At 50.3% G+C, this 20,982-nt stretch overlaps 1 protein-coding gene across 8 annotated transcripts in view; it reads right to left on the bottom strand.

The window, feature by feature from the left end:
- The window catches only part of DNAH9 (dynein axonemal heavy chain 9), a 192,266-nt gene that overhangs the window by 92,820 nt on the left and 78,464 nt on the right, over positions 1-20,982 (bottom strand). For 7 of the 8 annotated variants that reach the window (XM_064675620.1, XM_064675619.1, XM_064675616.1 and 4 more), the window contains 6 exons: positions 18,294-18,436; positions 17,760-17,921; positions 16,261-16,494; positions 10,277-10,537; positions 7,198-7,623; positions 3,331-3,450 (listed from right to left, as the gene is read on the bottom strand). In XM_064675620.1, the coding sequence (XP_064531690.1) occupies positions 3,331-3,450; positions 7,198-7,623; positions 10,277-10,537; positions 16,261-16,494; positions 17,760-17,921; positions 18,294-18,436 (1,346 nt within the window). The remainder of the gene's footprint in view (positions 1-3,330; positions 3,451-7,197; positions 7,624-10,276; positions 10,538-16,260; positions 16,495-17,759; positions 17,922-18,293; positions 18,437-20,982) is intronic. The other variant, XM_064675617.1, reaches the window with a different exon arrangement.

Genomic DNA, 20,982 nt, shown 5'->3' with positions numbered 1-20,982 from the left:
GCAATGGGCTCCTGGCTCAGAGATGAACAATCTGCTATAAATCCATAGTTACATCTGCAACTTGTATCACTGAATTTTAGCCCATTCTTGTGGTTCCCTATTGAGACCATCCAGTTATTTTACCTCCAGCAGTGCTTTCTCTTCATCTGGGGGAATTTCCATTTTTATGTTCTCAGTCTTATAAGGTTGTCTTACCTTGTAAATCCACATTCCTTAGAGTGGAGCATATGAAGGCTGGAAAATAGCAGGGATCAGGAGCACAGCCTATACCTGCCTGATCCTGCTCTGTTCTGGGCATTTTCTGGAGTCCACCTGAAGCTGGACAGACCCTAGTCTCAGCCCACATATCAGTCCTTACCTTATCCTGCTTGTTGAAAAAGAAGCAAAACACTACTTTTAGGCTATTGGTTAATTTTAAGGATCATACCTAAATTATCCCTAATCTCAACTACAGTTACAGTGCAGAGTCCAGTTCTTCCATCTTTCCTTTGTAGTTTTTACAGATGAAGCATCTCAAGTTCTTCCCTCCAGCCTCCTTGGGGTCAAATCCCATACTACTCCCAGAGCATCTCTAAGACCAAGAAGTCTTTATTGATCTGATTTTCCTAATTCTTGTAGAGTGGCTACATATTTCTAATTAATTTCTTCAGGTTACTTTTTATCCACTTTGGACCTACAGGTCTTTTCTTCTCCCTTGCTTGAATCACACACTACCGCCAGTTTTAATACGTTCAAGACATCCCAGATGTCTTCCACCTCAGATCCTAGAAGTCATTGGAGTTCTTTTTATTTAGCAAGCAGCAAATTAAAAGCTACTCATGGGATTCCCTTTAGCCTTTGATAATGAGGGATAGTGAACACCCACTCCCCATTCACCTTCTGCACACCAGTCATGACTTTAGAGGCTTCTCTCACATCCATCCCCTCTACACCTTTTCCAGAACGAAGAGTCCTAATCTGTTTCCTCTCTTCTTACACAGAAGTGGTTCTATACTTGGCTGTAGCTTTTGTAAGTTGTCTCCAGCCTCCTGAGCTGGGTTAACCCCCTGCTCAGGCATGTGGGATGGAGGCACTGGCAACCTGATACAATGATGTTTAACTTCTGCTTCCTGAGGTTTTTTCTACTAATTACTAATATTAAGTTTGTCTTTCTTCCTCCAGTCAAGTGCCACGTTGCTGTTCCTGAGAACTCATTTCAACCACTCCAAGAGCTCTTCAGTGAGTGATAATAGTGCAATTAGGCCCCATCCATGTAACTGCATGATTACAGTTTGTTTTCCCTGCACACATTATTTTGCATTTGTCATCACTAAATGTCATATGCTGCATTAGCAACACCCACTCACAAACTCCAACACCAGCCAGCCTCCCTCTCTGGTGCACAGATCACTGCTCCCTGTCCCTTGGATCCTGGAGCATCTTTTTTAGGTCACGTGAAGTTCAGGAGATGCCAATCTGGCACTGTCAGGGCTGGGATTGCCTTCAGCCCCCAGGTTCATTTGTTATTCCAAAGCATCATTCTCTGTTCAGTTCTATTCTTCAGACAACCTCAAATGTGTTTATTTCAAAGTCTGGGAACTTATTTCTGCCCACAACCACATAGGTGACACATCCTGAATGTCAAATGAACTGCACACCAGTGAGGGCTGTCAGGAGCTATTCCTAGATCAAAGCCAGGACACCACAGGAGATGGTGTGCAGTGCACAGCAGGAGGTTGGGATGAAGGTAGTTCCCTGCCTACTCTGCAAAATGATGAATTTCATCAATTCAGTATAGAATCATGGAATCGCTAAGGTTGGAAGCTGTTCCCAGGTCATGGGGTGAGGAAGAAATGGAACCAGCATGGTCTGGGATGTGGTGTCATAGAATCATAGAATGGTTTGGGTTGGAAGGGACCTTAAAGACCACCTAATTCCACCCCGTCCTATGAGCAGCAACACCTTCCACTAGCCCAGGTTGCTCCAAATCCCGTCCAACCTGGCCTTGGACACTTCCAGGGATGGGGCAGCCACAGCTTCTCTGGGCAACCTGTGCCAGGGCCTCACAGGGAAAAATTCCTTCCATATATTGAACCTAAATTTGCCCTCTTTCAGTTTGTACCCACTCCCCCTTGTCCTGTCACTCCAGTTACGGATGAACAGCCCCCCTCCAGCTTCTCTGTAGCCCCTTCAGGTCCTGGAAGGTGCTCTGAGGTCTCCACACAACCTTCTCTTCTCCAGGCTGAACACCTCCAGCTCTTCCAGCCTGTCAAATTTGGAAAGCTTCACGAATTTGTGTGTCTGGTATATTGGAAGGTGTCCTTGCCCATGGGAGGGGATTGGAATGAGATGGTGTTTAAAGTCCCTTCCAGCCCAGCCCACTCTATGGTTCTGTGAGTCTATCAAGGTTTCCAGGTGTTCTGCACCCCTCGGGTGTCTCCAGCCTCAGCTGCACCTGCTGGCCCCATGAGCTGTACAGCTCCAAGAGCTGCATCACTGGCCAATAACCTGCACTTCCCACCCCAGAGCTGCAGCAGGAGCTGTGTGGGAGTGCAGAGCCCTCAGAGAGGTCTGAACCACCACCTGCATCCTCCCTGCAGGCACAGGGGGTCAGGGAGGTCAAAGAACAGACTGGCTGGGCTCTGTTGTGCTGGGGATGAGCCTGAGCCAGCAGAGCCAGCTGCTGGAACCAGCTCTTTCCCCTCACCCCCAGGGCAGAGCTCAGCACAGACCAGGCTCCTGCAGCCCCATCCCCCTGCTTGGAGAAGAAACTGGCTCCAGGTTAACAGCCAGTGCAGAGGCCAAAATATGAAGCACTGGGGGCATTTGCAGCACTGGGTGTGAGCTGGGGCTCCAGCTGATGGGGCAGTGAAGGCAGCAGACATTGCCTCCCAGCCTCTGACATCTCTTCAGTCTTGCTCTGCAGAGGATGGGGGGCTGCAGACACCACAGACTGGGTGTCTGGGTAACAGGGACAGGTGCTGCTTTTAGAGAGCTTTTCACTCTAATTTTTCTCATTTCAAAACCTGCAAAGCTGCAAGTTCCCACCTTTGTTTTTATAATACAATTTTTGAGCCATATAGTTTTGGCCCCTCTGTACTTGATGACACATTTAAAGCACAAAACAGGGGGCGAGAGCTGTGAAGAGAGCAGAGCCAGTCCCTTTAACGAGCTCAGCTGCCCTGATGGATGAAAACAGCCAGTGCAAAAGCATTTTCATTACTGAAACTTGCTGCAGTGCAGGAATGTATTCCCAGCAAAGGAGGGGATGGAACGTGCTGTGTGCACGTGGTTCATCTCAGCACCTGGTCCCTCCCCGTGGTGCCCCCGAGCTGCAGCTGTGACACTCACCAGCCGGTTGGCCAGGGCGATGGTTCTCGCTGTCGCTGCAGCCTCTTGCTGACACTTGAGCTTGTCTGAAGTGGCTTCCTCAAACTGGGCCCTGAGCCTGCCCAGGTTCTGGTCAAGGCGCTGCATGGGAAACACAGGAGAAAGCAACAGCACAGCTTGAACAACACGAGGAGGATGTGGAGCTCTTGGAGCAAGTCCAGAGGAGGCCACGAAGACACACTGAGGGCTGGAGCACCTCTGCCATGGGGAAAGGCTCAGAGAGATGGGGGTGTTCAGCCTGGGGAAGAGAAGGCTCTGGGAAGAACTTAGAGCCACTTCCAGTGCCTAAAGGCACTCCAAGAGAGCTGGAGAGGAACCTGGGGCAAGGGCCTTGAGAGAGAACAAGGAGCAGTGGCTTCAGATTGAAAGAGAACAGCTTTAGATTGGATATTAGAAGGAAATTCTTGCCTGTGAGGGTGGGGAGGCCCTGGCACAGGTTGCCCAGAGAAGCTGTGGCTGCCCCATCCCTGGAAGTGCTCAAGGCCAGGTTGGACAAGGCTTGGAGCAACCTGGGCTAGTGGAAGGTGTCCCTGCCCGTGGCAGGGGGTAGAAGGAGATGAACTGTGAGGTCCCTTCAACCCAAACCATTCCAGGATTCTGTGATGCTCAGGCAAACAGAGCTGCCTGGCCCTGTGGCAGGACTGGCCAAGCCCAGCTCACCCACCCTGGCTGGCATTACGAGCCAGCACAGAGCAGGGCTGGGCTGTGCTCCTGCTGGAACTCACACCCTCAGTGCAAGGCAGAGGCAAAGGACACCCAAAACTAAGTTATTTGAGGCTCAGCCCTGGTGTGAATTTAAACTGGGTAAGGCCGGGGGTCCTTATGGCCAAGCCCCCAGGACAGTGCTATGGCTAAGCAACAAGCAGGCAGCTGAGGAAATCAAATCTGATACATCCTGATGCTGCAGTCCCTTGATCTCAGAGCAGTCCTTGAGGCTCTGCTGCCTCCCCAAGCTGTGCTTAAATCCCCAAGGGGCTCCTGGAGCAGCTGGAGGCACAGCTGAACCACATCCAAGCCATACCCTCACCCTGTTTCGAGAAGGGAATATCACAAGGAAGTCAGTAAAATTGTGCTGCTCTAAAAGTTGCCGAAACCTGTACCAGGAGCCCCCAGAGAGGTGGGACCACCTCCCATGGACATCAGTGCTGGAGCTTCAGGGCTGGGAAGGGACAGAAGGGGACCAAAGCACCTGGAGAAAAAGCTGAAGAACCCTTTGCTTGGACAGAGCTGTTCACACTCTGATCTAAAACAAATCAACAGCTCCCACGAGCACTTGGAGCATTTCAGTTCTGATAAGAGAAGTAATAATTGATTTTATCTGCACCCAGTGCAGACTGCTTAAGGCTAAACTGCTTGTAAATCACTTTAACACAGAGATACACAGTAGAAACAAACCTGAAAATGAAAAAGGATTATATTAGGGATCTCTTCAGCCATCCTGGATACTGGCAAACACAAAGCAGTCTCTCCTTGACCTGTGTTTGGAACTAATAGGACAAAAAGTTTCTGTCCCTGTGTGCATATGGATGTATGTGCCTACAAAGCCTCATAGATCAAATCCCATTATTCAAGCACAATCTGATAATTATCTATAGAATACACACATACATCTGGTCTGGAGAACAGGCCAGACCTGCAGGACCCCACCAGACACACTCCAGAGTAACACACAAATACAGCTGTGAACACACCTCTGGCTTCTACCTCCACCCTCCCCAGGGCCACAGATCTTATTTCCCAGGCAGGCAAAGGAGAGGGAAAGGTATTTAGTGTTTCAGACAATCAGAATAGTCTCATTTATTACTAAAAATGGGTATGTGACATCTTGGGGCCCAGCTGTGAGCAGGTATGAATCAGCCCCACAGCAGTGAAGCTGCTCAAGATATCCCAGCTCGACAAGCAAGGATGTACCTCCACATCCATCCCACGCTGAGCAGCATCATTACCCATCTGCAGAGGGGAAAATGCACCTAAACCAGGCAGTTTTGTAAGTGCATGCCAGAGAGGTACCAGTAATCTCCCCAAAGATTGCAATTTGCTTTAACAAAATCCCACTCCTTTAAAAAAGAAGAAAAAAGAAAAAAGAAAAGCCCAGGCATTAAAAGCTTTTGAAAAGAGAAGTATAAAGGGATGAAAAAAGTTCCCCAGCAGTGTATTGCACATCTGAGGTGGGAGAATTAGACACTAATGCCCACTAAATCCATCCCTGCTCCTTTCATCTGCAGCAGGAAGGGGCGACCGGAGAGCTCAGCACTGGGTTTCTGTATTTCCAGGTAAAAAGTGTAGTAAGCATTTTAAGAAAAATAAGCCATCAGAAACATCAAAAGAGTGATGTGTTTTCTGGGAGGAAGATGTGCTGGTGGAAAACATGAGTGCAGGGACCTGCTGCCCCTGGTAGGGCCCCTCAGGCACTCCCCAGTTGCAGTTCCAGCCATGGAGGGGATCCCACTCCCAAAGAGGGATCCCAGAGCCAAAGCAGCCTAAAACCAGGCAGGTTCTGGAGAAGCTCGTTCCCACACTCTGTTCTTAGCAGGTATCAGCCTGGAGGGACCACAGAGGAAAGCAGCATAAAGCAGGATATGTTTTTACATAGAGATGATTTTCTGAAGGAATGATTTTCTAAAGGCCTGAAGCCACACTCTGTGGAAATGCACTTTTAATCATGCTGGAATTTCTTCTATTCAGAGAAGGTGTTTTTTTTTATTTATTTATTAAGTAGGAAAACCCCAAGTAAGGTACAAGATGTGCTGCCAGGAAGCAGTGCTGGGACAAATGAGGCTCCTACCAGAGCAGTTGTGATCCTGCAAATCCTGCCCATCCCCAGGGCCTGAGCACAGCCCAGCTCTGAGTCAGCCTCCAGTGCCTCCCCTCTGCCCTGTGCACACACTGGGTACACACTTGTTTGAGATAAGGAGTTTCCTGAGGATCTATGAGAAGAAGTAAATTACATTACAAAAATTAGGTGGGAGTAGTAAGAATTCATAATTAACCTTCCTCTTCAGGTTCAAGGTTGGAGAATAATCAATGGAATTTAGAAAGCAGCCATATCCTATCATACAGTTAGAGAATCCCAGAATGGTTTGGTAGAAAGGGAACTTAAAGACCGTCTCATTCCACCCCCTGCCATGGGCAGGGACACCTTCCACCAGCCCAGGTTGCTCCAAGCCCCGTCCAACCTGGCCTTGGACACTTCCAGGGATGGGGCAGCCACAGCATCTCTGGGCAACCTGTGCCAGGGCCTCCCCACCCTCACAGGGAAGAATTTCCTTCTAATATCCAATCTAACCCTACTCTTTATCAGTTTGAAGCTATTCCCCCTTGTTCTGTCCCTCCAGGCCCTTGTCCAAAGTCCCTTTCCAGCTCTCCTGGAGCCCCTTTAGGCACTGGAAGTGGCTCCAAGTGGCTCCCTGGAGCCTTCTCCTCCTCATGCTGAACACCCCCAGCTCTCCCAGTCTGTCTCCAGGGCAGGGTGGCTCCAAACCTCAGAGAGCCTTTGTGACCCCCTGGATTCATTCCAGCAGCTTCACATCCTTCTTATGTTGGTCGTCCCAGAGCTGGAGGCAGCACTGCAGGTGTGGTCTTACCAGAGTGGTGCAGAGGGGCAGAATTTCCCCCTCACCCTGCTGCCCACTCTTCCTGTGCTGCAGCCCAGGACACAGCTGCATTTCTGGGCTTCAGTGAAACACAAGGGATAGAAAACCCTACAATGGCCCAAACCTTTGGATCTCCAACCTGCCCTTAAAAAACCCACAAGTGCAGAGAAGCAGCTTTCTCCACAGCAGAGGATTTCTCCCCAGGCAGTGACGGGTCCCACCACAGGGCACTTACAGCAATTTTGGCCTTGATGGTGCCCAGCTTGTCCTGGGCTGCTGCCAGCTCGGTGTTGGCCCTGCTCAGGGCCTGCCTCTTGGGCTGCACCTCACAGAACACGCCGTGGAAGCGCACGATGTTCACCACCCAGGAGCACAGCCCGGCCGCCGCCGCCGACTTGGTGGCCACGAACTCGGGGTTGAACTTGGGGTCTTGTAAATAAGGCTGGAGGGCTTTGAGGCAGTTCTCGTGGATGTTCTCCTTGTTGAACTTGATCAGGGAGTCCAGGAAGCCATCCACCCTGGCCATGGCCACTCTGGCTGCTTTCCAGCTCCTGTCCTTGGGGATCTTCCCTCCCGGGGCCGTCAGCACCATCACGGCCGCAGTGACGTTGCTGACGGCAGAAGGGGGTGACCCAAAGGATCTCAGCTCTGTCAGGTTGGTCTGGAAAGAGGAAAACAAAGTTGTCAGACAAAAATGAATGGGCTTGCTTTGCACTCTGCACTAATGGAGTCAGGCTTCCAAGCCATCAGTCTGATAAACTGGGCTCCTCTCAGACCCCACAGTGCTGCCTTTAGAGCACAGCTCTGCATCTTCCCAGCACACCTGCTCCACTCCCTGCATCCAGCTCCTGACATCCCACCTGGCACCAGCTCAGCACACTGCTCCTCCCCGCACTCCCTGCTGCCTGGGGGAGCTGGATGTTTCCTGCTCTCTCAGATGACTGGGATAAGGAAGAAAGAAATGTTTCCAAATAATAACCTCTAGAAATATCCCTCAGCCCCTCTAGAACAGCCTTCAGAGCTTCCCTTCATGCTCCCCTTCATGCTCCCTCCTCCCCAAGCTGAGATGATGATGCCAAAACACCAGATCCACTGGGTCCCGTGTCCTGCTATCCTCGGGGCCCAGGGAATGCAGCTACTGAGAAAGAGCCCAGGCACCCTCACAGGGCAAGCAGCCAAACTGCACTGGAGGAGCTAAAAGGGCATTTTTGTCTCTAAACACTGAATTCTCACATTTTCAAACTCGCTAACACATCTGGGTGTGCATTTTTTTTTTCTATTGCAGGTGCTCTGCACTGCATCTTTCACAACCCATCATAGTCCATAGAATAACTACCTTAATTATCTTACAGAATATACTTAAATGAGATAGTTTTATATATATATATAATATATAAAAATTATCTCATTTATGTATATACTTATCTCTCCCTAAGTATAGCCTCTCAATTTGCCTCAGTCACTCTCACTGCCACCAACCCCTGCAAAAGGCACTAACAGTAAAGCAGGGGCAGAGGGGCTGCAGAAGGTCCCCCTGGCACAGCCAAAGCTGGGCTGACTCAGTCCAGGGTCACTCTTGGCTTACATGGAAAAAAAGGAAAAGGAAAGTTTAAACTGTAAGGAACAGAATGAGAGCTAAACCCTGCCATAGGCTGAGCCTGGCCAGCCCTCCTGAGAGCAGTGTGGGTACAGAGGATTCTGAGGGCACTAAAGGGAACTATTTAAAGCATCTGAAAGATAGTCCTCCCACCACAAACAAAGGAGCAGAAATCAAGCTGGGTTCAAGTTGCAGCCCGTGAGCAGGTAACACTCATGGTGTGACCCCTTCACCTACTCACACACATCCAGGGAAGTACATATGCCTGAGGGAAGGGCTGGAGCTGTGTCAGGGCAGGCTCAGGTTGGATCTCAGGCAAAGGTTCTTCCCCCAGAGGCTGTTTGGGCACTGCCCAGGCTCCCCAGGGCAGTGGGCACAGCCCCAAGGCTGCCAGAGCTCCAGGAGGGTTTGGCTGATCCTCTGGGGCACAGGGGGTGACTCTTGGGGATGGGCCTGTGCAGGGCCAGGAGTTGGACTCGATGATCCTCGTGGGCCCCTTCCAATTCAGCATATTCCATGATTCTGTGCTCCTTCCACTGGATTAGTGCAAAGGCATCTGCTCTCCCCCCCTCTCCACACACTCTGCACAAGACACACTCCCTATGGCCATGGCTGCTCTTCTTTTGCACTGGCAGGTGACAGTGTCACAGGACTGTCCACAAATCCACATCCTCACTGAGCTCCCTGGGAGCTGACTATATTTGTATTACTGGATTCTCCTCACCAGCTTTGCTCACTGTTTGCCCTATTAATGTTGCATATAACTGTGCTGTCCAAGTAAGACACCTGAGATAATTGGGGAGAAACTAAATATATACACATAAACATTGCTGATTATTCGTGTCAGAGAGCAGGTCAGGCTCTCTGATGCATTTCCAATCAGCAGATAAAGGAGGCCATGGCTTCCAGTGCTCTGCTACTGCTGCTTTACAGGTCCTGGAGAGAATCCCAGAAATGTCCCCACCTTTGTCTAATGAGATACTCCACAGCTCCAGCACAAAACCAAAACCAATGAGAGACAATCACCTTCCTTTTGTACAGTCCTTTGCCTTCCAGGAACCAAAGCCAAAGCACATGTCTCTGCAGCAAATCCCATCTTTCCCAAAATCTAATCCAACAGAACCCCGATTCTGGATGGCTCAGAGTCACCTTCCTGCCTCCCAACAGGGCTGTGACTGAGCCATGGTCTGAGGGAGGACTGTGCCATTCCTTGATGTGATCATGGCAATAACAACCCTGGATTTTCCAGCTCCTGGATTTTCCCTGTGCCTTGTGTGCAGTGGGAGTTTGGTTCTCCAGGATGCTGCATGAACTGCAGATCAAAAGAAATTGCAGGTACGTGTCTGTTGGGCTACAAATGGGAACCCCTGGAGCAGCCTTGGAGGACCAACCTTCCAAGGTACCAAAAGTCTTTCCTAAATCAGTCAGTTGGTCTCCTGCAATCAGAGCAGTCCTTATTTCCTGGTTATACATTTCCCCAGTGGCACCTTCCTTTGGACTGGTTTTGTCTGCTCCTTTCCATGGAGATGAGTAAAGGGGAACACGGTGCAGCCTCGTGGCTGCTCCAAGTTACACCAGGAATGCAGTGTGAACCAGCTGGGAAGAACCTGGAGGAGGGACAATACAATGCCCAGAAACTTGGGCCATCAGATGACACAGCCCCATTCCCCCAACACTGAAGAATGATACTGGATCCCCCTGGGAATCCTCACCTTACCTTGTTGAGGGTGTTGAGAGCAGCCTGGGCAGCTGCCAGGGCAGGCTCAGCCTTGGCCAGATCCTCCTCACAGTCCTTCTGCTTCTGCTCCACCTCCTGGGTGATCAGTGCCACCTTCCTCTCCTCCTCGTCCGCCACGGCCTTTTTCCTGCTCACCTTCTCCGTCTCCACCCCCACCACCTGGATCAGCTTGTCAGCATCCTCACTCTTCTGCTTCAGCTCCACCTCCTGGGCTGCCAGCTTGGCCTTCAGCTCATCCACCTGGAGGGAAGACACGTGTGGAAGCAGGACAGTCCCCGGCAGCCCTGAGTGGGACCCAAAGGCAGGGAGGGCTTGTGTGTGAGGCAGAGCCCTGGGAAGCAACATTTCCAGCTGTGGAAGGACACTCCTGCTCTCCTTTGCTGCACCAAGCAGCCTGGCAGCACTGAGGAGCCCCGTGAGGAACCCAGCTGGGGAGATCCCAGAACCAGCAGGATGCACTGCTACGGGAATTGTCCCACCCCTGCTCCCTGCCTCTGCTTGGAGACTGGACAGAGGGACTAAGGCAACGTGGACACTGCTTTGGGCAGGATCCAATGGGAAGCAGGAGGAAGCATTTCAGATATTCTTGGGGTGATCTTTATACAACCCAGGAGCCCCATCACGGACCAGGCACTTGCAGGAAGCTTCTGTCATTGTAAAACCAAATACACCAGCTTTGAACATGAGCTCTGATGTCACATCTCCCCTGTCTGGAGGTTGGCAGGTGCTGTGGGCAAGTGTTTTGTGGGAGAGATGACCTGGGACACAATTCTAGAACCATAGAATCTCCAGAGTTGGAAGGGACCCACAAATATCATCAAAGTCCACCTCCTGGCCCTGCCACAGGCCCATCCCCAGCAATCCCACCCTGTCCCTGAGAGCGCTGTCCAAGCCCTCCTGGAGCTCTGGCAGCCTTGGGGCTGTGCCCACTGCCCTGGGGAGCCTGGTCAGTGCCCAGTCAGCCTCTGGGGGAAGAACCTTTGGCTAATCTCCAACCTAACCCTCCCCTGACACAGCTCCAGACATTCCCTTGGGTCCTGTCACTGGTCACCAGAGAAAAGAAATCAGTGCCTGCCCCTCCATTTTTTGTTTCACTTCTGAACCTGACATCAGCAGGACTGAGCAGGATTGGTGGTTCTGAGGAGCAAAACCTGAGCACCAGGAACCACAGAGTCGCAGAATCACAGAATGGTTTGGGTTGGAAGGGATCGTAAAGATCATCCAGTTCCAACCCCTGCCATGGGCAGGGACACCTTCCACCAGCCCAGGTTGCTCCAAGCCCCGTCCAACCTGGCCTTGGACACTTGCAGGGATGGGGCAGCCACAGCTTCTCTGGGCAACCTGTGCCAGGGCCCCACCACCCTCTCAGGGAAGAATTTCTTTCTAACATAATTTTTCACCCAGAAAGATTACAATTGGGATCTGCTGACAGGTCCAACTCCAAGGCTCAAGGGGCTTTGAATGTGATGTCAGATGAGCCTAAGAAGGGATGTCCCACTGAGCTGGTCCCCAAGAGGCACAGCCGTGGTAGCAGCTCCTCACACACTGCTCCACTGAGCAGCTGCTCCCTCCCAGGAGTGTTTGCATGGTGGGGAGGTCACACAGGCTCCCACTTGCACACAGAAAATCTCTTTCTAAAATCTCCCATGTCAGTGAAATTACCCAGGCTCTGGGCAGACCACAGAGGTTTTCACAGTCCTGATCTTCAGGCTCCTAAAGGATCACTAAGAGCTCCTGGGGCATATCTTTACCTACACAGAAATATTCCCTAGAAGGGAAGCCAGACCTTTGTTTTGGTGAGATCCATTTTGACACCAGAAGGGAGAGCACAAGTTGCAATCTCCAAACTGCAGCTGTTGACTTTGGCATCGGCCTCACGTGGAGAGCAGTTCCTCAGGAGTCTCTGCATGCCCTTCATCCATCACCATCCCCTGCTGCTGGCACTGTGGGGCTGCTTTCACCAGGACAAAGGTAGGGTTGTAAATCCAGGCTTAGAGGAGCACTTAATCCCCTCATTTGACAAACTCTGCGGCAGCTCCTTGTTCAGCTCCGGCTCTTGGGGGATTGCAGGGAATTGAAGGGGGCTTTGCTGATGGCAGATACAGCCTGGGACCTGCTGCCTGAAACCCAGCCTTTGTGTGCTGGATATACACACAAACAGCAGCTTCAGGGTTTTACATGACCAGGACAAAACAAGCAGGGGATTAAAATCCATGGGCACTCAACAGCTTTACAAAGGCAGCAGGTGTCAGCTGAGCCCTGCACAGCCCGGGGGGAACAGAGAGTGCCCCACCAAGCACAGGCAGGGATGGAAGGGGAGATCACTGGCTACAACGTTGTCAGCATTTTAAAAATGGAGGAAGGCTGAGGAGGGACTATTTACAAGGGCCTGCAGTGATGGGACATGGGATGGCTTCAAACTGAAAGAGGGGAAATTTAGGTTAAATATAGAGAAGAAATTCTTCTCTGTGAGGGTGGAGAGGCCCTGGCACAGGTTGCCCAGAGAAGCTGTGGCTGCCCCATCCCTGGAAGTGTCCAAGGCCAGGTTGGATGGGGTTTGGAGCAACCTGGGCTGGTGGAAGGTGTCCCTGCCCATGGAAGGTGGTTGGAATGAGATGATCCTTAAGGTCCTTCCAAACACAGCCATTCTGTGGTTCTGTGATTCTGTGATTTTATGAGAAACCTGTGAGCAGCTTCCTGAGTGCAGAACAATCAGATAAGCAATTAGTAATGGGAGGTGGAAAGGGAAAGAGCAAAGCAAATGAGAGATTCAAGGGTAATGTGCTGTGACTTCAGCAGGGGAGGGAAGGGAGAAGCAGTTGCCTACCACCAGGACAGCATGAGAAAAATTATTAAAGAACAGAAAACCTGGAGGGCAGGCTCCCAGAAGACTCATTTTATCTGATTGTCCCTGCCTGGTTTCAAGAACACAAAATACATCACAAAGGTCAGCGATTAATTGATAGCACAAGCCAGATTCAAATCGGGAATGCAGTGATGCAATATTAACCAAAGGCATCCTCGGAATTACTCAGCAGTGGGCTCTGATCTCAGTGCTGACCTCTCCATGGCAAACAGCACTCTGAAAAACAAATGACTCATCCCACACATCTTCCCAATCCATTATGTCCTAATAGGAAGGAGGCTTCTGCTTTTCTGAGTGCTGAGGACACCGCTGTCTGCAGGGAGAGAGGGCTGTAAGCTGATGGAAAGTGTTTCTGTAGAAGCAACAATACAAAGATGTACAAATCTCAGAAGAAAAAAACTGGGGGGAGAGAAGAGTTAAAGGAGGCAGAGAGATTAATTTGAAACTGGAGTAGCCAAGTCAAAAAGTATCTGCAGCTCCTGGCACAACAGTCCCTCGTGCTGAGGCCACACTGCACAGTCTATAAAAACACATAAACTCCTCATTAATTGTCATGTCATCCAAGCTACAGGACTCTGGAGGACGGTGCTGGTGAGCACCAGTGCTCAGGCCCAGGGCACAACCAGGTCATACCCAGGTATCAAAACCCTCCTCCTCCCAGTGGATCAACTCCAAGCACCACCAGCACACCTGCGGATGACACACCTGAGTGAGAAGACTTGTCACTTCCTCAGCCCCAAGACTGAGCATTTTGATGGGTGAATGTAAAGTTCAGGCTTTTAAATCCATATTCAAGATGGAACATACTGGCATGATTTCCAGTAGTGCTGAATATCCACACTCTGGTTTCAAATCAGGAGCAGTTTGACTATTGCGCACATCTGATAATTAAGGTGTTTAATTTTAGGCCCCCAGTGCTAATTTTAGATTCAAATTTGACATATTTGTCCTCACTGCTCTGCATCTTAATCAACTTCACCATCAGGCACCTCTCCTCCCAAGCCTCACTCGAGCCAGACACAAACTTTGTGCCCTTTCACCCTTTCTGCAACAGTAAAATAAACCACACTGGGTGCTGTGGTTTCCCATCCTTCCCAGTTCTCCACCACTGTCTCAGCACCTGCTGTGTGAGAACCCTGCCAGCACAGCACCCACTGAAGAGAGGCCTGAAGAACACACAAAAGACACTACAGGGACTTGTTCTCCAAAGATGAGGTTCAGATCAGTTGCTCCCAATAAAAAAGATCATCTTGTCCTCTACTGGGGAATCATCAACAACAGCAGCACCTCACGGGTCAGCAGAGCTTTGGCCTCCACGGGTGAGGGGAGGTGAGAGGTGTGTGCAGTGAGGGCATGTTCTCATTGCCCAGGTGGGTGTCACTGCTGTCACTGCTCTCTGCTCCTGCCTGTTCAACCTCAGCTGCTTCCAACCATGGGAAGTTCAACAAGAGGAAGTGCTGGATTCTGCCCCTGGGATGAGGCAACCCCAGATGGACAGACAGACTGGGAATGAGAGGCTGGAAAGCAGAGCTGGGAAGGGGCCCTGGGGGTCCTGGTGGTGCCAGTTCGCCCTGAGTCAGCAGTGCCCTGGCAGCCAGGGGGGCAACCCTGTCCTGGGGCATCAGGGAGGGGATTGTCCCGCTCTGCTCTGCCCTGGGGCAACATTCTGCACCTGCAACATTGGGAACTGAAGTTCTGTCAGGGGAGATTTAGGTTTGATATTACACAGAGTCACAGAATATTCTGAGTTAGAAAGGACACACGGGGATCATCGAATCCAGCTCTTAAGTGAATGGCCCATACAGGGGATTGAATCCATGACCTTGGCATTATTGGCAGAAAGTTTTAATCAAAGGTTCTTCCCCCAGAGGCTGGTTGGGCACTGCCCAGGCTCCCCAGGGCAGTGGGCACAGCCCCAAGGCTGCCAGAGCTCCAGGAGGGTTTGGCTGATCCTCTGGGGCACAGGGGGTGACTCTTGGGGATGGGCCTGTGCAGGGCCAGGAGTTGGACTGGATGATCCTTGTGGGTCCCTTCCAGCTCAGCACATTCTGTGACTCTGCAAGATGTGACTCTGCAAGATGCTAAAACCTGCAAAGGGGACATGACATATGGTCCCTCCTCCTGTGTCCTCACAGACCTGTCCTGCACCACGAGAAAAGCAACTGTTTGAAGTGAGATGGAGATGTCAGCACTGAGAGGCACCAGCACAGCCCATCCATCACCCTCCAGACAGGCCTGTGTCTCATGGAGTGTGACAGACATGATTTATGCCCCCAGCACTATCCAGAGCAGATATATGGAATGGAATGGACCAGTCAGTACTTTATTCACATTAGCCCCTGCTTTCCTTCAAAGAAGCTTCAGGAGAGGTGCATTTACCACTGTAGAAGTTTGTATGTTTACCATTTGTAAGAGATAATAGAATATGAAATGGAGAGAAAAATGGGAAGTGAGCAACAGACGTAAAGAGAAAAGCACTGAGAGGCAGTTTGTGTCTCTGCAGAGGTTTGGGAAATACTCAGAAAAACTTCTACTCATTACCAGGGGACAGTGTCAGTGTGGCTCTTTAGCAGGGGCATTTTGGGATGACTAATCTATATTTGAGACATGCATTAGTTTTCCTTAAAGATGGATAACACAATGCAAGGGAAAATGAACATCAGCCTTATTTTAACAGCATGCACTATTTAGTTTGAAGGAGTCTTGCTGAAGTTATTGTGGATTTCCTGGATGCAACTCTAAAAATCACTGATTGTCCCTGTATTTTATGAGCTATTTTGTCACCATAGATTAAATTTAACCATTAAAGGATGGTGACACAGCCAGCTGGATTCCAATCTCATTTTACCTACTGTGATCTTTCAGTTACCAACTAAACAGCAGAGAGTGGACACACATCTCTCCATTCTCCTTTTCAGGACAGAGCATCACTTCTGCTCCTCCAGGAACCCAAAGCCAGACTAGAGCCAGGATCCAGCACCATCTTTTTTCCCTGTACAGTCTCAGCCTGTAAAATTGTCCTTCAAACCAGGATGCAGAGATGTCTCTGACAGAGAAACGGGAAAACCATCCCCTTGGAGCCCTCAGGGGTTGTTACCTGTGCAGAGGTGCTGTTGAGCTTCTCCAGGCCGTTCTCCAGTCGCTCCGTTTTTGCCTTTAAATCCTCGTCCTTTTTCAGCAGCAGGTTCTGGTAGAGTTTGATTTGCTCCAGGAAGGACTTTGGGGTGGTGTAGTTGTAGCGGCGCTCGTTGCTCAGGTACAGCTGGGACATCTCATTGACACTGACGTGGACATGGGCCATGAATTTGCTTATTGAATCTTTCACTGAATCCTACAGGCAAGATGAGAAGACAAGGAGAAACTATTTTAAATAGAAAACTATATATAACACAAGGTTGTGCTGAATATAAAGGAATTTGGTAACTTTTCTTTCTACTGCAGCACAGTAACACCTAAGCTGATCCCTTTTCACTGTTATCTCTAAAGTAACTTTGTCTGCTTATGTACTTTATACCTCTTTTTATATATTTTTATCTCACATATTATCTTATTCCAAGCAATTTTTCTAGCACTCAGCTCTACAAAATAACAGCCTTTTAAGTATAAATTTGGGCTTTTCTTCTGTACAAATGGGAAAAGTGCACACTCCTAAAAAGAAACATTGTAGACTTTATTCTTCCCAAATCCTTCCCAGAAAAAGTAAATAAACAGAAATTAATCTCCCTTAATCCAGTAGCATGTTGCCATCAATGAGAACTTGATATATTTTTGCCCTTGAGAATTCCAGAGGCTCAGACACATGTGGGGAGAGCAGAGTGTGTGCTCCCTGCAGTGATCAGGAGCATCAGGTTATTTTCTGTGCTGGGTTGGAGCTGCCTTTGTGCTGGCAGAGCAGTCCTTCCCTGGCAATGCCATCAGTGCCCAGGAGCATGGTGCCCATGGCACTGCTGCCAACGTCCATGTCCCTCTCTGAAAAACCTGGACCTTGTTTCAAGGATAGTTTGGTTGAGTTTGATGCACTTCGGTGTTACCAGCAGTGCCCCTCTGGACAGACACCCAGGTGTCCTGGCTCTGTGTCGCAGGCCCCACCTGCAACATTGGGGCAGTTTGGGGGGACACAATGGAAGGAAGAGATGGAGCCATTAGAGAGTGTCCAAAGGAGGGAAGGAGGATGGGGAAGGGCCTTGATTTGAAGGCCTGTGAGGACACTGAGGGCACTTGGTGTGTTCAGCTGGAGGAGACTGAGGGGAGACCTCAGTGCAGTTCCAACTGCCTGGGGAGGGGCAGAGGAGGGGCAGGGACTGAGCTCTGCTCTGGGGGGACCAGGGACAGCAGCCAGGGAAGGGCTGGAGCTGTGTCAGGGCAGGCTCAGGTTGGATCTCAGCCAAAGGTTCTTCCCCCAGAGGCTGGTTGGGCACTGCCCAGGCTCCCCAGGGCAGTGGGCACAGCCCCAAGGCTGCCAGAGCTCCAGGAGGGTTTGGCTGATCCTCTGGGGCACAGGGGGTGACTCTTGGGGATGGGCCTGTGCAGGGCTGAGGGTTGGACTCAGTGACCCTTGTGGGTCCCTTCCAGCTCAGTAGATTGTGTGACTCTCACCTCCACAGCCCCCATGTCTCTCAGGAAGCAGAGGCTGACGGACTCCAGGGCCTCCCGTGGCCACTCCTGGAACCAGTCGATGGTGGTGCAGCTGACGAGGGCCGGGAACCTCCTGCTGCGGAGCCGCAGTTTGGAGCCGACGGGGGAAAAACACAGAGCAACCTGTGGAGCCCAACGGAGGATCCCACAGTTACCACCCAAACAGCAGAGACTGGACACACATCTCTCCATTCTACTTGCCAGGACAGAGCATCTCTTCTGCTCCTCCAGGAACCCAGCTCAGTCCAGGTGAAACCAAGGGAGCGGCAAGCTCTGTCCTGGAGCCCTTTGAGCTTTCTAAAGGCCCAGAAGTGATGACAACAGACAGCAGCCCCCACGCTTTGGAGCACCTTGCTGGGAGAATCCCAGCTCATATCATGCCCTGGCAGCAAAGCCTTTCAGGCTGCAGCCCCACGGGGCAGCCCAAGGCATCTCCACCCCACACATCTGCCCCAAGGGGGATGGGAAGGATCTGGCCTCCCCCATCCCTCTCACCTTGAGCTGCCGCCGAGCCCTCTCTGTAAAAAACCTCCAGCAGGTCTCCCTGGAGCCCACCAACCCCTGGCCTTTGACTTCATTCCTCACGCTGCTGATGATGTTCTCAACTTCCTCATCAGGGAAGAGATCTGGTATTTCCCCTAAGAGAAGAGTTTGGGGTTACTGGGCTGGGTGTTTTAGCACTCTTAGAGCAAAGGGAAGCAGCTGCCTCCCTCTCCTGGGGCCCAGGGAAGTCCCTTCCTCAGGTAAAAACAGGTGCCAACAGGCCCCAGCAGCAGCAAAGGGGCACAGAAGGTCATTCTTCTAAAAAAGAAACACTTAAGAAAGCAAACTTCCTTAAAAAGCACAGGGGAGAGGGACATAAAATAGAGTCAGAGCACAGAAAGTCCATTTTTTTTAGTTCTACAGAGCTAATTAGATTACAATAAAATAATCAAATCCCTAATATGCTGTACAAGATATAAAATCATTTTAGTTCGGCAAGTGCATTAATTATATGTACAATTTCTGCAGCTGTTCAGGGCCATTTCCAGCATGGTCAAAAAATTCCCAGATCACCAAAACATTTTAAAAGCTAGAAATCTAGTAAACATTTTTAAAATTTAATAGTTAAGCAATTGATTGCCAAAAATGCACCCAACCAGATATTTTTTTTAGTGCTTCTTTAATTTGTCACCTACTCGCTTCCTTTCTGGCTTCTGATTTGATTAAAATCCCCTTTATTGAGTCAGATACTATCAATATGAGCACTAATCACTTAAGAAAATACATTAATTCAGAAATCTCCTCATTTATAAGAGTGACTAAAAGCTATATTCTGTTTTGGCTTTCTAGATGATGATAGGAAGTGAAACAAGTAAGAAAACAGAGGCTGCAGAGCAGGGAGCAGCCAGAGCATCAGCCAGCACCCCCTGGGCAGCTCTCGCTCACCTCATGGGGAGTCTCAGTCTTCTATGTTCCCTCCCAGACCCTGGAAGGGGACCTTTGATCTGGAAGGGGACCTTTGATCTGTCCCCACAGCCCCCAGAGCAACCACAGGAAAACCTGATGCCTTTCAAAGCCACCATAAGCCACATAAGATGCCAAAGGCCACCACAAAGCCAGGATGCTCAGTCCACCCCTCACTGCAGGACAAGGAATCCCAGAATCCTAGAACGCTTTGGGGTGGGAGGGACCTAAAAGCTCATCTCCTTCCACCCCCTCTCACAGGCAAGAACACCTTCCACCAGCCCAGGTTGCTCCAAGCCCCATCCAACCTGGCCTTGGACACTTCCAGGGATGGGGCAGCCACAGCTTCTCTGGGCAACCTGTGCCAGGGCCTCAACCCCCTCACAGGGAACAATTCCTTCCCAGTATCCCACCTAACCCTGCTGTCTGGCAGTGCAAAGCCATTCCCCTTGTCCTGTCCCTCCAGGTCCTTGTCCAAAGTCCCTCTACAGCTCTCTTGGAGCTCCTTTAGGCACTGGAAGGGGCTCCCTGGACCTTCTCTTCTCCAGGTGAACACCCCCAGCTCTCTCACCTGAGCTTCACCTTCACTCATCAGGTGTTTGTGCATTTACACCAGGAGCTGGTGGGAGCTACTCCCTGCCCTGCACAACAACCCTTGTCCTTGCTCCTGGTTACAAATTCATCACAGGCAGCATTTGCTTGATGCTGAAACCATCTGGCCACCAATTTACAGCCACAAATGTCACCTCTGGAGTTATTCACAAATAACTATCAGTTGTGCTGCTGACTCCTGCTCCCTCCCCATCCCTGGAGGGCACCTGAACCAGCTGGTACCTCCCTAAGCCTGGCTCATAAACAAGGCCACAAGCGGCAGGCAGTGATTTCCCAGGGAGTGCGGGGAACATGCCCACTCTGGTTGTCCCCCACAGTCCCAGTGATGATGCCTCAAAATCTACGTTAAATAAGTTTTAATATAGCTTGCTAGTACCTTTGTACAAAATTCCTAAAAATGCTGTTTAACATTCTTTGTGGAGAATTTCAAAGACAAGGGATTTTAACAAGGTGAAGATTTCTCTCTCTGTAAAAACATACTGAGAAAGAGACATAGCACCTGATATAACCAGTCAAAGCTATTCAGAACCCTGGAAACCATTCCAGAGGGCATGACAGTGTGCCAAAGACCAAGGGAAAAGATGAGGAAGATGAAGACAGAAGGGTCTTCCAGACCTCTGACTCAAATTCGGGAGGTGTGTCAGGGGTGGGACGAAGGTGGGTGTAACAGCATTAGGTAATGCTTTGAACTGTTAATTAGGTAACTAAATAAAAGCAAGAGGCTTTTGTAACTCTGGGTGCGTGCTTTGGAAGGTAAAACTCACTGACTGAGTCTTAGGGCTTTTATCTGGAGCCGGTTTTAGGCACCAGTGACACAACCTGCACTCCTAGGGAGCTGCAGCACACCTGGCACAGTGGGTGCTCACCACACATCTGTGCCACCTCCTGCAGAGAAGAAGAGTACTGGCATGGACACTGATTGCTCTGCAATGGTTTCGGTGAGCAACAACCCAGAAGCATCTGGAAAAACAGGAGAGGAAGGACTGGAATGGGCTAAGCAGCCAGGTGATGCACACAGACATGGTCATCATGGCTTTGCATCATCCCCAGCTCACAGATACTCCACGGAGGAGGATACTCTGCCTTGATAGGTCTTACCTGCCTTGGGCCTCAAATCCAGTCAGAG

This window comes from Pseudopipra pipra, chromosome 19, assembly GCF_036250125.1.
Source record: "Pseudopipra pipra isolate bDixPip1 chromosome 19, bDixPip1.hap1, whole genome shotgun sequence".
In the NCBI taxonomy this organism is placed as follows: Eukaryota; Metazoa; Chordata; class Aves; order Passeriformes; family Pipridae; genus Pseudopipra; species Pseudopipra pipra.
This window is presented reverse-complemented; position numbering and strand designations above follow the sequence as displayed.